The sequence below is a fragment of the Schistocerca gregaria genome, chromosome 2 (genome assembly GCF_023897955.1).
Source record: "Schistocerca gregaria isolate iqSchGreg1 chromosome 2, iqSchGreg1.2, whole genome shotgun sequence".
Taxonomy (NCBI): domain Eukaryota; kingdom Metazoa; phylum Arthropoda; class Insecta; order Orthoptera; family Acrididae; genus Schistocerca; species Schistocerca gregaria.
This window is the reverse complement of record NC_064921.1, coordinates 631,972,237-631,991,690: the sequence shown is the minus strand read 5'-3', so window position 1 is coordinate 631,991,690 and position 19,454 is coordinate 631,972,237. Positions and strand designations below refer to the sequence as shown.

Here is a 19,454-nt window from a genome sequence, read left to right as displayed (position 1 = left end):
TTTCTTAAAAATGGGTGTTATCTGTGCTATTTTTAGTCTGTCTGGAAAGGTGCCTGATTCTATTATATTGTTGACTGCTGCAGACAGAGATACAGAAACATTTTGGCTACAGGCTTTTAAAACATTAGTATTTAGGCCATCATTCCCAGCTGAATTAGAGGGTTTTAGAGAGCTAATGATGCCCATTATTTCTGCACAGTTTGTGGGGGCTAGATATATACTATGGTCACATGTATTACCTTTAAAACTGTAGTGCATGTTTTTATGTTTGTCATTTATGGCTTCCCCTATAGAAGAAAAATATTCATTAAAAATATTTGCAATTTCCAGTTGGTCTTTTATGAGCATGCCATTAGTAAAGTCCATACAGGATTTGTCATTGCCAGTTCTAAAACTGTTTATGACTGCCCAGATGCCAGTAGTTACGTTGTGTGAGTTTTGAAGCTTATTTGCAACATAGTTGCTCCTGGTCTGTGTGAGTAAGTCCTTATAGTGTGCTTGATATATTTTGAAGGCTTCCTTTAGCTCAGGAATCTCTCTATTATTCAGCATTGCACTGTGGAGTAGTTTTAATTTTTCCCTCACTTCAGTGACATTACTATTTACCCAAATATTTTTATTTATATTTTTTGTTTGTTTCATTTTTGTGATTACAACTGGGCATGTGGTATCAAAGCAGTAATAGAAGTCAGCAGCAAAGTTATCATATGAAAAGCTATTATTTTCAAACCATTTTATTTGTGCTAGCATGCAGTTTAGTCTATTTATGTTGTCATTATACATTATTCTTTTAGTTAGAAACTGTTGCTTTGTGGTGACAGTGGGGGCCTCATGGCATTCCAATATAAGCTGTACTGCATGGTGATCTGAGGTGGCTAGTTTTAAAACCGATGCACTGTGGGATAGGTGGGTCATGTTTGTTATTATGTTGTCAAGACATGTTTTACTATTGCCAATTTTTCTAGTGGGTTCCCGAATGAGTGGGGTCAGGTTAAATTCATCACACAGACGATGTAACTTGTTGGTGCTGACATCATTTGTTAATAAATCTATATTTATATCCCCTGTAACTATAATATTTACATGACCATTTGGTCCAGAAAATGTTGTGTCTATATATACAAGCAAGTCAGAAAGATTTACAAAAAAGGTATCTGTATTTGCTGCAAGTGGCCTGTAAACACCAATAACTGTTATGTTATCTCTATCCCATTTCAGGTTTATTGCAGCAAATTCTGAGACTCCTTCCAAGCAGAAGGCACTCACATCAATAACATTAAAATTGCTACACCTCCCCCAGTCTTGTCTTTTCTACTGAAGGCTGTGCAGAATTTCATACACAGTGGTTGAGTAATGCTAATCAGAGCTTCATTGTACCAGTGTTCCGTTACAACTAATATATTGGGTTTGTCAATCCGTGAAATTACATCTAGATCATTATGCTTATTACTAAGACTACCAAGATTCTGGTGTATGATTTTAAGGCTGAGTTTTACCTGCTGGACCTTAGAGGATAATTTTGGACTAGCAATGAGGCTAGCAGGCTTCACAAGTTTCCCTGGCTTGCCAGCGGTGGCTGGTGTTGTGGCAGATTTTGTTGAGGTGGGTTGTAGCAGCCCATGGCAATGTACTTTTTTTCATCACTTTGTGAACAATGTCGCCTGACTTCCTCAATAATTTTGCTACTAATGATCTTTTTGCCTCTTTTGTTCATGTACAGACCATGAGATGTGTGCAGCTCCATTTCTAGATAGCTAACATCTACTAGAGACACGTTCTGAAATTTACTACATAGATCTTTAATCCTCTCATTTGTTTTATGAACTTCCTGGTTCACAATAGACTGTTTCTTAAGATCATGCCTCTGTGGAATGTTGACAACAACTGTTTTAGTGTCATTTTTTACCATTTTCATATGTCTAATTGCATCATTTGCTTGATTTCTTGCTACATCAAATGAACCTCCCATACTAACGACACAGTCATTGGATGAGAAGGAGTCACACTCCTGCATGCATGGTTTCACCACAACAGAAAGAGGGGCTCCAGGCTGGATGTGACCTACAGCTGAGCACTACAAACAGTTGATGCACCAGGAAATCTTAAGACATACATCAGAGTCATCGGCGAACCTCAAAGTTTTTATTTCTTCTCCATGGATTTTAATACCTATTCCAAATTTTTCTTTTGTTTCCATTACTGCTTGCTCAATATACAGATTGAATATCGGGGAGAGGCTACAACCCTGTCTCACTCCCTTCCCAACCACTGCTTCCCTTTCATGTCCCTCAACCCTTATAACTGCCATCTGGTTTCTGTACAAATTGTAACTAGCCTTTCGCTCCCTGTATTTTACCCCTGCCACCTTTAGAATTTGAAAGAGAGTATTCCAGTCAACATTGTCAAAAGCTTTCTCTAAGTCTACAAATGCTAGAAACAAAGGTTTGCCTTTCCTTAATCTTTCTTCTAATATAAGTCATAAGGTCAGTATTGCCTCGCGTGTTCCAGTGTTTCTATGAAATCCAAACTGATCTTCCCCGAGGTCAGCTTCTGATTCATACATCTTGCTCACCAGATGGTAGAGTTTTGTCAGGACTGGCTCTCCCAAGGCCGTCAATAGTTCCAATGGAATGTTGTCTACTCCAGGGGCCTTGTTTCGACTCAAGTCTTTCAGAGCTCTGTCAAACTCTTCACGCAATATCATATCTCCCATTTCATCTTCATCTACATCCTCTTCCATTTCCATAATATTGTCCTTCCACCTTTCTGCTTTCCCTTCTTTGCTTAGAACTGGGTTTCCATCTGAGCTCTTGATGTTCATACAAGTGGTTCTCTTATCTCCAAAGGTCTCTTTAATTTTTCTGTAGGCAGTATCTATCTTACCCCAAGTGAGATAAGCCTCTACATCCTTACATTTGTCCTTTAGCCATCCCTGCTTAGTCATTTTGCACTTCCTGTATATCTCATTTTTGAGACGATTGTATTCCTTTTTGCCTGCTTCATTTACTGCATTTTTATATTTTCTCCTTTCATCAATTAAATTCAATATTTCTTCTGTTACCCAAGGATTTCTACTAGCCCTCGTCCTTTTACCTACTTGATCCTCTGCTGCCTTCACTACTTCATCCCTCAAAGCTACCCATTCTTCTTCTACTGTATTTCTTTCCCCCATTCGTGTCAATTGCTCCCTTGTACTCTCCTAAAAACTCTGCACAACCTCTGTTTCTTTTAGTTTATCCAGGTCCCATCTCCTTAATTTCCCACATTTTTGCAGTTTCTTCAGTTTTAATCTACAGGTCATAACCAATAGAGTGTGGTCAGAGTCCACATCTCCCCTGGAAATGTCTTACAATTTAAAACCTGGTTCCTAAATCTCTGTCTTACCATTATATAATCTACGTGATACCTTTTAGTATCTCCAGGGTTCTTCCATGTATACAACCTTCTTTCATGATTCTTAAACCAAGTGTTAGCTATGATTAAGTTGTGCTCTGTGCAAAATTCTACTAGGCGGCTTCCTCTTTCATTTCTTAGTCCCAATCCATATTCACCTACTATGTTTCCTTCTCTCCCTTTTCCTACACTCGAATTCCAGTCACCCATGACTATTAAATTTTCGTCTCCCTTCACTATCTGAATAATTTCTTTTATGTCATCATACATTTCTTCAATTTCTTCGTCATCTGCAGAGCTAGTTGGCACATAAACTTGCACTACTGTAGTAGGCATGGGCTTCATGTCTATCTTGGCCACAATAATACGTTCACTATGCTGTTTGTAGTAGCTTACCCGCACTCCTATTTTTTATTCGTTATTAAACCTACTCCTGCATTACCCCTATTTGATTTTGTGTTTATAACCCTGTAGTCACCTGACCAGAAGTCTTGTTCCTCCTACCACTGACCTTCACTAATTCCCACTATATCTAACTTTAACCTATCTATTTCCCTTTTTAAATTTTCTAACCTACCTGCCCAATTAGGGTATCTGACATTCCACGCTCTGATCCGTAGAACACCAGTTTTCTTTCTCCTGATAACGACATCCTCTTGTGTAGTCCCCACCCGTAGATCCAAATGGGGGACTATTTTACCTCCGGAATATTTTACCCAAGAGGACGCCTCTCAACAGATACCCCTCTGTTGTGGTTGTACCTATGATACGGCTATCTGTATCGCTGAGACACGCAAGCCTCACCACCAATGGCAAGGTCCATGGTTCATTGGGGGGGGGGGGGGCAAGAACATTATAACCAGTTAAATTTTGAGTGTTTTAATATTCTCAGGGGAAAATACTTAAAAACTGTGAATTGTAATTAATAACAAACATTTTCTTGGTTAATATTTTAAAGTAAAAAAAATGTGCACAAAGAACCAGTACATTTTTTTTTCCTCCCCCCCCCCCCTCCCCCCTGGAACAATATATATTGTATGGATGCCGTCAGTTTATAATACATGAGCACACATTTACATTTACAATGAAACAGATTGCTCATATTTTGTGTAGTTTTTATAACTAGTCATACACACATTTATAATTACATCATATTTTGGTGATAATGTCAAATGTTACTAATAATCTACATCTATGTTAAATATTCTTTTACAGTATAACAACTTTTACTTACTAAGAAGGTTTTAAATCTTTTGTCTGAAAGTGAGGGCTCATTTATTTTTTTAATTTCCTGTGGTAATTTGTTATACAGTTTTATCCCATTATAAAATATACTTTTTTGTGTCTTTGCCTTGTTCTTTCTATCTAGATGGAGGTGGTGACAACATCTTGTTTCATGGTCATGTATTAGGCTGTTTGTGTTATACATGTTGAGATTTTGCCATTCAGAAGTTATTAATGGATTATAACACCAGGAACCTTAGAATGCAATAATGTAAATTAATTGAACCAGGAAGCACACAAAACTATGTAGAGTTTTATACAAAGTCCTTACAAACATTTTTTGGCTTAGTCTCTGCAGGCTAGTTTGCTGCAACTAGTACAGCAAACATATTGTTCTTCGGCAGGGCAGTATTACAAAGCTACATCACTTACTTTCAGTCAGGAAATGGGCTTGTTTGCAGCAAAACAAGTACCCACACAGACAGTGCTGACTATTTATTATGCACAATGGACCACCATTACATTTTCTCTTGATAAAGCACCAGTGACAGGTGCACGGCAGTGGTGCACCCAAAACACTGAACACAGGAGTAGCACATGTAAGATGAATTCCAGTTCCAGCTTTCCAGTGCACATTTGTATGTGTGTTATGGTATGAGGAGAGCAAATGTTATCTTTCAAAAAGACAACACAGCACTACATGTTTTCCATGCTGCAGAGGGTGTTCAACTGTGCCTTTGCTAGTACTTGCTTCATACCCCTCAACCATTGAAAACTTTTGATCATAGGTTGCCAAGTGACTGGTACACAACCACTCACCAGCCAGTATGACTGATGAACTCTATGCTAGATTTCAAGCACCATTATATGTGAGTTACCTATGTCTGTCATCCAGGTCTGAGTTGATGCTCAGCTGGCTTAGAGCTGTTGCTGCTATTAGACATGGCAGTTCTGTGTACTAAATTTTGCAACTTTTGTATCTCTAAATCACTTGAAAATTTAATAATGTTTTTATCCTGCTATACTATAAACACACAGTAATTACAGTTTCATTATTTATTATCATTCCTAATGTTGTAATGGTGGAGGCTATCAATGTAGCATTCCAAAAAATTTTAAAAACTGTAGTCTTTTAATGATTGAATGTTGTATGGTGACATATAGAGTATCTGAAGGAGCACATCTAATGAAGCTGCATTTGATCCATTTCTATGAGTTATTTGTTGACTGTGACTGTTAGAAAGTAATGAGTGAACTTCATGACCAATATTTTCAATTTGTTATAACTGAGAGTAGACAATTCTCCAAGAACTGAATTTGTATCACTATTGATTTATTTTGTTCATTTCTTGTTTAATAGTACTTGAGATCAGTTTTTTTTGTATAGAATGTAGCTTTTTGGTTTTTGCTACTTTACTCTTGCCTTCCCTCACCCCTTTGGTCTATTACATTTTCTTTAATATTACTTCTGTTCTTCTTTCATCTCTCTCTCCTCATTCATGAATTATTTTGTAACTGGGTTGGTATGTACGATTTTATGTGTATGTGAAAGGATATTTCAAAAAACAAGTATGAAAACAATAATGTTAATGTTCCAGATGGGGTAATTGAAGGAACCATAGGTGCCAACTTTTTACAGGTAGTTGCACTTTGTTCTGCTTCTCTGAAAGGAGCTGAGGCAAAGCGCTGTGTAGAATTATTTGGCAAAGAATATGAATGTCTTGCCAGTGAAGACCGCTGTCCTGTGTACATAGCAGAATTAATACACATTACTGATGGAACCATGCTACAATCAGTAGAAGCAAGTATTCACATTTATGCAAGCATGGGTAGCATGAATGTGCAAACAGTAGTCGGACGGCCTACAAATGATAGTACAACACAGAATCAGTGTGATGGAGACATCATAAATGGGGCCATGAAACTGCAAAAATGTCAGAAACCTGGAGGAAACTGCTTATCTGATGGAGACACATTAATGGATTGCTATGAATCTCTCCACATCAAGCGAGCCTATCGTTGTTCTGATGTTTATGGAGATTTAGCAGAATGTGTGCCTAAATTACAAGAGTGTGTTGAACTTGCAGATTCACGCTTTATTTTTGAGAGCAAGACTGAGTTACCTAAGAGAAAGAAAGGAAGAGTCTACAATTAAGTGAGTAACAAAATTCATGGAGTGGCTTTGTATTATAACTGTCAGCTTTTCCTGATTACTACTATGAGTACTGCTCAATATAACCACTTATATTACTGAATGAGTGTGAAATCTCACCACTTTATTTAGCAGCTCTCAGTAACACAATGAATATTTTCTTTTCTTGTCTCAAATGTTCTTATGTAAATTTTAACAGTATAATTTAACATCAATGGCATAATCACATCTATAGACATTGGAAAAATACTGAACATCCAAGTTGAAACATCATTTTCAAACACTTTACTGATTCATTTACAGTACACTGATAGTGGTCATTCAAACTACATGAGTCCTAATCCATATAGTCCATGGAAGTAAACCTGTAAAAGAAATGTAACACACTAGATGTGCTTAAAGATATAAAATATTAGGATCTTAAATTGCTAATACCGATTACATTATTACAACAAATATATCAGATTTAAGAGTCCTTACAATGATATTCAGTAGAATATGAGTTATCCAACAAGCTGATCTTAAATTCACATTTAATGCAGCACTGTATTTCATTCAGGACATTTTATATACTCTGAGATATCCATTAACTAGGTTAAAGAAACAAGGTGTACAAATTTGTAGAGATATTACAGGAGGTAAGACAAAATACTTTTGCTATGTAACACACAAGTCACAGGTGCATCACTTCGCTGCAAACAGTCCTTGAAAGGTTTGATGCTGGACTTTAACTGACTTACCTCAACCCTCATTCTCCCTCCCTCACAAAAAATGTTGGCACACAAACATATTCATGGTTTTTTAACACAGAACATCTTAAATATTTTTACCTTGTCACTCTTTGTAGTTAATCCTTTCTTCTCAGCATCAGCCTCTCATTGCCATTGTTTATTTATGTCTCTCTCCCACTGAATTGTTTTTTATCAAATTGATTGCAGTACATCCCATTGCTACTGTGTCTCCTCTTACTTACGCTTTCTCCTTTTGTCCTTCTTTCCCACTACCACTGTCTGCATTATACCTCAGCAGCACAAAAGTTCTGTGGGGGGGGGGGGGGGGGGGGGAGGTTCCAACATACTTTTTCCCCCATATCCCCTGTGTTCAAAATGTCAATCCAAAATGCCAAAATGTGCCCTCCCCTATGTCTATATGTTAATGTTCAGGGATCTGGGAGAGCTTAGACATTTCAAGCCTCTATATTGTCTTCAGTTATCTATGTTTTTATTTCCAATGCATCCTCTCTCTTTTGCTCCCACTGCTTCCATCTCCATTCATTTTTCTTTCTATCTTGTTACCACTGTCTCTTATTGACCATCAATGTCTCCTCTCTCTTTGGCTCCCACTGGTTCTGTCTCCATCTATGCCTCTTTCTCTTTCACTGCCATTTTCTGTTGACCAGCATCACCACCTGCTCTCTCTTTCTCTCCTACTTGAACTGTCTCATCTCACATCTACTGTCACCATTTCTCTGCTGCTCACCTTGAGCACAAGTAGTGTGAATATGTTTACATGCCAAAATTTATGGCGAGGAAAGCAGAGTGGGGACTGAAGCAACTGGTTCCACACTTTTCTGTCAGATGCTTTTTAAAGAAGAATATATGCACCTTTGTTCGTGCTCCAGCTGGAGATTATTTCTGCTGGTTCCCTTCTTTTCTGTGCTATAACAGGGTGTCCTATAAATCAAATTCTGAAGGTATAAAGTTTTGACAGTTCATTTATGTACTTTGACATATTTATATATTTTGACATGTTTAAACAACAAATACGTATGCATAATATAAGGTTAACAGAAAATTGTTTGTTTCATATTTTGTCTGGATACGTTGCAGATCCATTGATTGAATATTTTATCTGCATACTTTGATCATTGATTGCAATTCATTGAAAACACCTTGCCTATGATTTGTATCTTAAAAGGGTAAAAATTTTACTTGAAATATTTTACTGAATATTCTGTCTTTCCAGTTTCACATAATTTTTGGGGGACATTTTAAGTTCTTTTCAGGTATGTTGAGACCCTTTTTAGCCAACTTTTTGTCACTGCAGTACCACTTTGAGCATATTTGTATAGGCATGAAATGACCATTATACTGAGACAGCATATCATAGAGTTTTATTTGTGAAAAATGCTGACTAGAAACATAGTTTGGTGATTTCAGAAACCTTGCAATGATCCTAAAAACTTGACATGTTTCACTATGTCTGTTAAAACTACATCTTTGCCTCAGACTGGACATCACATGCATATTTTATTTGCATAAGTATGGTAACTATGAACCTCTAGATCTTGGTAACAGGTAATGATACTGAAAAAAATCCAGGGTTTCTGAGAAGTATCACCAGTTGAGGTGGCACAGTGGTTAGTACACTGCACTCACTTTCAGATGGATGGCAGTTCAGACCTGCATCTGGCTACCCAGATTTAGGTTTTCCCTGATTTCCCTAAATCACTCCACACAGATGCTTTCAAGGACATAGCTGATTTCCACTCCCATCCTTGACATAATTTGAACTTGTGCTTCATCTCTAATGGCCTCAATGTCAGAGTGACATTAAACCCAACCTCCCTCCCTTCCTTCTCAAGAACATTGTTTTTACAATGCATGGTAATACTTTTGAAAATTTTCAAAAATATAAATTATAGAAGTGGCCATAGGCACAATTTGTTCTTTTAGTACCCAAAAATCATGTTTTTTGGTGGGTTTTCTCTGTAAACACATATGAACAAATGGTGCATTTATAAGTTACCAAAGGCACACACCATAGACCACTCGTAATGCTAAAGAACCAACCAATTTGCTCAATTTGCCTGGGCTAGAGGAAGTGACCCTTATCTCCAGGTCAACAGAATATGAGACATGACTGTGTGGCATTTTCAAACGTATTGGTACCATGCACTGTCATGCATGGTCCGATTACCTTATTGTTATTTATATGTTGGTTTCATATGAAAGGATCTATTGATTTTTACAGGTTCTTGAAGGATGATTACAATGACCAAGTTGGCTGATTGGCTGATATGTGTCTCATTTATGGGGAGGCATAATGCCGCAATCAAGCAGCAAGGTACCTGTGAGAAGAATGATTTCCAGGGAGGAGATTACCAAATCATGTCACATTTCAGAGAATTTATGACTGTCTTTGTAAAACAGGATTCCTTAGACTAGACCTATGAAAACTGGCGCATAAACTGTTCAGTTTCAGAAAGCTGTTTTCCAGTGAACTGAAGACAATTTCAGCTCCAGCACATAATCATAGCCTGGGAGCTAAATACTAAGAATGCCAATGTGTAGAATATTCTGCACAAGACAAGCATACATCCATTCAAGGGTACAATACCTGCAGTGTATGGAATCCTTCAAATGGTATCTACACCAAATTGTAAACACCTCTAACATCCAAACATGTGTTTTGTTTAGTGACAAAGCTGCCTTCTCAAGGGAAATAATATTCAACACTCACAGTAGGGATGCCTGGGAAGTGGAAAATTCTAAGGCAACTCATGTGTTCCAAGGAAACTCATGTGTTCCATCATCAACATAGATTAACCATAAATGTGTGAGCTGGTTTATTCATGACAATCTGATTGGCATATATCTTCTACCTGGTGTAGGAAATTACCATTTATTTCTCGATGAAGTGCAGCTGGTAATGTTGGAGGTTCTCCTATTAGCAGTCTGGCAGTGATTAAGATTTTAGCATGTCAGTAGACCACCAATTAGAAAACATTTAGACAACAGATTTGTTTAAATTACCTGGTTGGTTTGAATTTATTACACAGTCATTAGCATGCAGATGCTAGTTGTGTTTCAATGTAAGCAAATAACATTTCCAGCAATATCTACAAAACAATATTCACCATACAGCAATATAAACACAATCTTTGAATACTGTCTCTGAACACCACTGGCATCAAATCCTTCATGGACACCTACCACATGAAATGGAAACCTATTCTCACTTTGTAACAATTCAGATATTGTCTTTAGCATTAAACTCTACATCACAAGTGGCCAAAGAAATCAGCTCATGAATCATGCCCTGGCATGAGTGCCACAATGTCCATCCTTGGTGCACACTTCCCTACCACCATAAATGGGAGTGCAGTTGCACTGCACATGACTTGGTTTTGTTTTTTATTTCACATTTCTCAACAACATAGACCAAGGACAAAACAAATTTTTAGTATCATTTAATTATTTTTGGGATGCTGAATACATAATGTTTATCTGAGGCAAACTGCCAGCACACTGACAAATGCAAGCAATTTCACAGATTTGTGTACTCAGCATCCCATGTAATCATAACTTATTTAGTTTAATAATTGAAAAAAGTCTTTCACACAAATATGTTTATTGGAATGATGTAGCATTTTTGCAGTCTCATTATGGACACATGGAAACCTATAATCTATATGAGGAAAGCAGTGCAGATGTCCTTGACAGTTTCAATGTAAAAACATGAATTAGCTTGCACATAAGTCAGTTACATGTGCTCATCACAGGCTACTTTCAACTGATATGGCAGGCAGCTCAGAAACAGTTGTAAGACTGGCAGTGTCCTCAAAATGTTTAGGAAACTGTCACTGTAATTCTTTCAAGGCCACAATGAATTCTTCAGACCTCGTGTTTTCATTAACAGCAGTGAGATTAGGGAACAGGACTGTATTTGGCAGAATGTTTTCCTCCTATAATGTGATTTTCTTTTTAAATGCATCCTCGTATTAGGAAAAGAAGTTGTTTCTCACCTTGCAATGTCCTACTGTGGGAAGTGTGCAGTTAATTCACTTAAAATGCAAGGTCTACAATCCATTATAGTTTTTCTAATTTTGATACCTGCAGCCTTTTTTTCCTTCACAAATTCAACAGTAGTTAGTTTTAAATCAAGAAATGATACCAGACATACCCCTTGACTTAACCAACGTATTTCACAGTAATATGTAAAGGCTCCATATCTTTCATTCATTTCTCTCAAAAACTCTTGCAGTTGACATTAGAATAATGCTCATGAGTTGTGGTACAACTGCCTTTCTGGGGATAATAATCGTCAAAAATAAACCAAAATAAATGCCTTTATGATTATCAATTGTGAAGAAGGTAGCTGATATAAGAGTTCTTGAAGTTGGATAGGTGTAAGTCACATTGTAAAAAAAAGTTAGTGTGAACTTGACTTCTCTTCATTGCCCTGTTGCAGTTGATACTTTCTGTAAATTTCTTAAGTTAAAATTATGCCAGAAAACACCATGGTTCTCCAATAATGTGAGATATCAAAAAGTGATTTAGGTGTATTCAAATTTAGAACTCTAAACTTTTTTTTTTAATTTCTTGACTTGAAGTTACATAACACTCAAATTCTCACATTGTACTGGCTCATCTCAGGTGATTTCTCACAGGTTGTAATTACATTTGCTGACAATCAGAACATTGTTACATATAGTAATTTTCCTGATTACAATCACAGAAGTTGTTCAGAATTATAGAAAATGTTATCATTTGGTGGTTACAATTGAAGTACATGAAATTGGATACATATCTGTCATATTCATGGAAAAGTAAGTGAAATGATACAAATAAACTTTACTGATTAGATGTTTGTTAACTGCGGTATTGCTTTCATGTTTCTTGCTTCAAATATGAATACATAATTTTTTAGTGTAGACAGAATTTCAATACATAATCCAGTACCATAAACACTTTGTTTACGTTCTGATGTTAGTTTCGTATTGTGAATTACAGTAATTATGAAGCAACATGATGTTATGTTAAACAGTAGTATTACAGAATGAAATTTTCACTCAGCAGTGAAGTGTTTCCTGATATGAAATTTCCTGGCACATTAAAACTGTGTGCCATAATGAGACTCAAACTCAGCAGCTGTGTCTTTTTCAGGTAACTGCTCTGCTAACTGAGCTACCCAAGTATGGCTAACAACCCATCCTCACAATGGTGGCTAAAGTAAAACTATGAGGATGGCCATGACTTATGCTTGAGTAACTCTGTCAATAGAGCACTTTTCTGTGAAAGACGCTGCTCCTGAGTTTGAGTCTTGGTCCATCCTCTCAGAACTGGCAGAAGTAAAACTGTGATGACAGGTCTTGAGTAGTGCTTGTGTAGGTCATCAGAAGAGCACTTGCCCTCAAAAGGAAAAAGGTCCTGAGGTTGAGTCTCAGTCCAGCTCACAATTGTAATCTTGTTGACAGCTCAATAGTATACCAAGTTGACAGTATGACAAACAAAGTTGTAACAGTATAAAATACAGTATATATGATACTTTTTTGTCATCCAGTTTTTTTCTAAATGAATAGTGACAACTGCAACTAAACAAATCATCAGTACATATTCCTACCAGTCAATGGACATACCATTAGCGAATACTATAATATGAAGCTATTGCAATCAGAACTCAAAAGATGGTGATAAATATATGGGTATCTGGAGCAGGAATGAAAAGTCCAGGGAGAACAAATGAAAACTTTGAGGTTTCCCAATGACACTATTATGCTGTCAGAGGCAGCAAAGGACTTGGATGAACAGTTGAACAAGATTGAAAGTGTCTTGAAAAGAGGATATAAGATGAACATCAATGAAAGCAAAATGAGGATAATCGAATGCAGTCAAATAAAGTCAGGTGATGTTGAGGGAATTAGCTTAGGAAATGAGACACTTAAACTAGTAGATGAGTTTTGCTATTTGAGAAGCAAAATACCTGATGATTATCAAAGTGGGGATGATATAAAATGTAGATTGTCAATGGGAAGAAAAGCATTTCTGAAAAAGAGAAATTTGTTAACACTAGGTATAGATTTAAGTGTCAGAAATGATTTATGAAAGTATCTGTATGGAGTGTTGCTATATGTGGAACTGAAACATGGACGAAAACAGTTTAGACAAGAAGAGAATAAAAGGATAGAAGCTTTCAAAATATGGTGCCACAGAAGAATATTGAAAATTAGATGGCTAGGTCATATAACTAAGAAGAGGTACTGAATAGAATTGGGATTAAGAGAAATTTGTGGTACAACCTGACTAAAAGAAGGGATCAATTGGTTGCTCAATTCTGGGCCCAATCCTCTTTCTCTTTTAAGTAAATGACTTACCCATAAATAAAAATTATCATTCAGTTTTATTTGCTCATGACGTATCAGTACTGGTAGAAAATAAAAACACAGAAGAAATGCCTAAAAATGTCTTACAAACTCTAGAAAACCTAGATGTTTGGTTTCATCTCAATGGCTTGAAGCTAAATATTTCAAAAACATAGCTGATGCAATTTAAGACAAAGCAGTCACAGATAAATGATATTCACAGAAGGCAGGAGCTAAATGATGCAGAGCATGTTAAATTCTTAGGAATGCGATTGGACAGAAACCTATCATGGGCCTCACACATAGATTATCTAAAAAATAAATTAAACAGCCTGGGGTTTGCTATGACACTCTTAGTCAACATCACTAGTATAGACACAAAGAAAGTACTATACTATAGGTACTTTGAGTTGGTGGTGAGATACAGTATTGTCTTCTGGAGGAATGCTAGCAACAGCTTAAGGCAGTTCCTATTGCATGGGTCATTTTATACTATAGAAGAGTTCCTGAACCACGATGAATAGTACCCTAGTACCTGTACAGATAAGTCTCAGATACATTTCCCACTCTTCGTTTGTGATCCTGTATATCTATTACTTGTAAACATCTTAAGTTTTCAGTAGTATATTTTCTGTATGTACGTGTATAGAGTCTGTAATACTTAACTTTGTAACATTTATTTTTTTGTGATTTTAATTTGTAATGTTAATCTAAGCCATATAATTTTAATATGAATAATAGCAATACTTACAAAATACCATAAAAAGTTTGTAAAACAGACACGTTCCATATCCTGTGATGTATTCACAACATGGATCACCGGAACACGAAATAAATAAATAAAATAAATAAAACATGACAAAAATATTAACTTTGCAGAAAAAAGATTATCAGAAACATATGCAGTACAAAGCCAAGAGAATCTTGTTAGCCTTTATTAAGAGATCTTGAGATACTAAGTGTTCCCTCATTGTATCTGTATGAAATAATTATTTTCACAAGTAATAACCCTAAACTCTTTTTGTCAAATAATTTCCAGCATAGTTACAGAACTAGAAACAAAGAATGCTTCATGCTGTCTACATTATATGGGAATGAAAGTTTATAATAAACTGAAAGACACAAATTTTATAAAGGTCCAAACTAAGGCAGTAGAAAGAGAATTGTATAGCACCCTGGTACAGAAATGTTATTACTCTGTTGACAAATTTTTTAATGCTCTGACCATCTGAGCAGGATAAAAACAATAATAATAAATAATACTCAGATTTTATTGTGATTATATAAAAATATTGTATTGCATATATAATTTATCATAGTTATAAGCTAATGGGTCTCCTGTACATAAAATCAATGATTTAACTTGTATGTTATGAGACAATTCTGATTCTGATTATGACCCATTCTGAGGCATCAGAGGATCACCAATTTAGTGCTGGAGGAAAGTGTGGGGGTAAAAATTGTAGAGGGAGACCAAGAAATGAATACAGTAATCAGATTCAGAAGGATGTAGGTTGCAGCACTTTCTCAGAGATGAACAAGCTTGCACAGGATAGAGTAGCATGGAGAGCTGCATCAAACTAGTCTTTGGACCGAAGAGGACAAAAACAACAACAATACCTAACAACATAACATTTAATAAAGTGATTCAAATTAGCATTGAAATCATTTGAAAAATGAGCTGTTACACTTTAGGCTTCAGAAATTTTACAATTCAAACCACCAGTTTCTTCACATGCTGCATACCTGCAAATTTAGAACAAAGTGCTTCTTGGTGTGCAGAACAGTGAATTGTGTCTGCCAGTCATTATATTTTTTTGTTTTTTCATTGTCAATTAAGTCTTTAAATTCTTTTTGTGTAGCATTGTAATATCATTTCATAAATGTGCAGGACCTATTGCTTATGCAACTGCATAATATACAGGCTGTCCTCTTTATCTTGATCACCCTAAATAACTGTTTGTCCAGATACAAATGACAAAATGTTTCAAGTAAATGTTCTTTAGCCACCATGGGGACATCAACCAGCATAATAATCAGCGTAATTGCCTTCATTGTAGCATTGATTTTTACAAAGATATGAACAGCGGTATGACTTTTTTAAATGGCACCCTGTATTTTTTATTCGGTAATTCATTTCCTTAAGACCTATTCCTGCCCCATGAACCATGGACCTTGCCGTTGGTGGGGAGGCTTGTGTGCCTCAGCGATACAGATGGCCGTACCGTAGGTGCAACCACAACGGAGGGGTATCTGTTGAGAGGCCAGACAAACGTGTGGTTCCTGAAGAGGGGCAGCAGCCTTTTCAGTAGTTGCAGGGGAAAAAAGTCTGGATGATTGACTGATCTGGCCTTGAAACATTAACCAAAACGGCCTTGCTGTGCTGGTACTGCGAACGGCTGAAAGCAAGGGGAAACTACAGCCGTAATTTTTCCCGAGGACATGCAGCTTTACTGTATGATTAAATGATGATGGCATCCTCTTGGGTAAAATATTCCAGAGGTAAAATGGTCCCCCATTCGGATCTTCGGGCGGGGACTACTCAGGAGGATGTCGTTATCAGGAGAAAGAAAACGGGCGTTCTACGGATCGGAGCGTGGAATGTCAGATCCCTTAATCGGCCAGGTAGGTTAGAAAATTTAAAAAGGGAAATGGATAGGTTAAAGTTAGATATAGTGGGAATTAGTGAAGTTCGGTGGCAGGAGGAACAAGACTTCTGGTCAGGTGACTACAGGGTTATAAACACAAAATCAAATAGGGGTAATGCAGGAGTAGGTTTAATAATGAATAGGGAAATAGGAATGCGGGTAAGCTACTACAAACAGCATAGTGAACGCATTATTGAGGCCAAGATAGATACGAAGCCCACACCTACTACAGTAGTACAAGTTTATATGCCAACTAGCTCTGCAGATGATGAAGAAATTGAAGAAATGTACGATGAAATAAAAGAAATTGTTCAGATAGTGAAGGGAGATGAAAATTTAATAGTAATGGGTGACTGGAATTCAGCAGTAGGAAAAGGGAGAGAAGGAAACATAGTAGGTGAATATGGATTGGGGCTAAGAAAGGAAAGAGGAGGCCGCCTAGTAGAATTTTGCACATAGCACAACTTAATTATAGCTAACACTTGGTTTAAGAATCATGAAAGAAGGTCGTATACGTGGAAGAACCCTGGAGATACTAAAAGGTATCAAATAGATTATATAATGTTAAAACAGAGATTTAGGAACCAGGTTTTAAGTTGTAAGACATTTCCAGGGGCAGATGTGGTCTCGGACCACAATCTATTGGTTATGACCTGTAGATTAAAACTGAAGAAACTGCAAAAATGTGGGAAATTAAGGAGATGGGACCTGGATAAACTGAAAGAACCAGAGGTTCTACAGAGTTTCAGGGAGAGCATAAGGGGACAATTGACAGGAATAGGGGAAAGAAATACCGTAGAAGAAGAATGGGTAGCTCTGAGGGATGAAGTAGTGAAGGCAGCAGAGGATAAAGTAGGTAAAAAGACGAGGGCTGCTAGAAATCCTTGGGTAACAGAAGAAATATTGAATTTAATTGATGAAAGGAGAAAATATAAAAATGCAGTAAATGAAGCAGGCAAAAAGGAATACAGACGTCTCAAAAATGAGATCGACAGGAAGTGCAAAATGGCTAAACAGGGATGGCTAGAGGACAAATGTAAGGATGTAGAAGCTTATCTCACTAGGGGTAAGATAGATACTGCCTACAGGAAAATTAAAGAGACCTTTGGAGAGAAGAGAACCACGTGTATGAATATCAAGAGCTCAGATGGCAACCCAGTTCTAAGCAAAGAAGGGAAGGCAGAAAGGTGGATGGAGTATATAGAAGGTTTATACAAGGGTGATGTACTTGAGGACAATATTATGGAAATGGAAGAGGATGTAGATGAAGACAAAATGGGAGATATGATACTGCGCGAAGAGTTTGACAGAGCACTGAAAGACCTGAGTCGAAACAAGACCCCCGGAGTAGACAACATTCCATTAGAACTACTGACGGCCTTGGGAGAGCCAGTCATGACAAAACTCTACCAGCTGGTGAGCAAGATGTACAAGACAGGCGAAATACCCTCAGACTTCAAGAAGAATATAATAATTCCAATCCCAAAGAAAGCAGGTGCTGACAGATGTGAAAATTAACGAACTATCAGTTTAGTAAGTCACAGGTCCAAAATACTAACGTAAATTCTTTACAGACGAATGGAAAAACTGGTAGATGCAGACCTCGGGGAGGATCAGTTTGGATTCCGTCGAAATGTTGGAACACGGGAGGCAATACTGACCTTACGACTTATCTTCGAAGAAAGATTAAGAAAAGGCAAACCTACGTTTCTAGCATTTGTAGACTTAGAGAAAGCTTTTGACAATGTTGACTGGAATACTCTTTTTCAAATTCTTAAGGTGGCAGGGGTAAAATACAGGGAGCGAAAGGCTATTTACAATTTGTACAGAAACTAGACGGCAGTCATAAAAGTCAAGGGGCATGAAAGGGAAGCAGTGGTTGGGAAAGGAGTGAGACAGGGTTGTAGCCTCTCCCCGATGTTATTCAATCTGTATATTGAGCAAGCAGTAAAGGAAACAAGAGAAAAATTTGGAGTAGGTATTAAAATTCATGGAGACGAAGTAAAAACTTTGAGGTTCGCCGATGACATTGTAATTCTCTCAGAGACGGCAAAGGACTTGGAAGAGCAATTGAACAGAATTGAGAGTGTCTTGAAAGGAGGATATAAGATGAACATCAACAAAAGCAAAACGAGGATAATGGAATGTAGTCAAATTAAATCGGGTGATGCTGAGGGAATTAGATTAGGAAATGAGACACTTCAAGTAGTAAAGGAGTTTTGCTATTTAGGAAGTAAAATAACTGATGATGGTCGAAGTAGAGAGGATATAAAATGTAGACTGGCAATGGCAAGGAAAGCGTTTCTGAAGAAGAGAAATTTGTTAACATCAAATATAGATTTATGTATCAGGAAGTCGTTTCTGAAAGTATTTGTTTGGAGTGTAGCCATGTATGGAAGTGAAACATGGACAATAACTAGTTTGGACAAGAAGAGAATAGAAGCTTTCGAAATGTGGTGCTACAGAAGAATACTGAAGATAAGGTGGATAGATCACGTAACTAATGAGGAGGTATTGAATAGGATTGGGGAGAAGAGAAGTTTGTGGCACAACTTGACTAGAAGAAGGGATCGGTTGGTAGGACATGTTTTGAGGCATCAAGGGATCACAAATTTAGCGTTGGAGGGCAGCGTGGAGGGTAAAAATCGTAGAGGGAGACCGAGAGATGAATACACTAAGCAGATTCAGAAGGATGTAGGTTGCAGTAGGTACTGGGAGATGAAGAAGCTTGCACAGGATAGAGTAGCATGGAGAGCTGCATCAAACCAGTCTCAGGACTGAAGACAACAACAACAACAACAAGACCTATTCAAAAATGTATCAAAGTGTACCATTCACTGAAACACAGCATTGTTAATTATATAACACAGCATTGACTATGAGTCCAGCATCACAAACTTGTCCACTTGCTGGAGTTATCAAAGAACAAATGAAAACCAAGTAAAAACATAAC

At 37.1% G+C, this 19,454-nt stretch overlaps 1 protein-coding gene across 1 annotated transcript in view; it reads left to right on the top strand.

Annotated features, from left to right (window-relative positions):
* Positions 1 to 19,454, top strand: part of LOC126335907 (uncharacterized) — a 115,844-nt gene that overhangs the window by 64,950 nt on the left and 31,440 nt on the right. Inside the window, exon 5 of the mRNA XM_049999380.1 lies at positions 6,216 to 6,772. Coding sequence (XP_049855337.1) covers positions 6,216 to 6,772 — 557 coding nt within the window. The remainder of the gene's footprint in view (positions 1 to 6,215; positions 6,773 to 19,454) is intronic.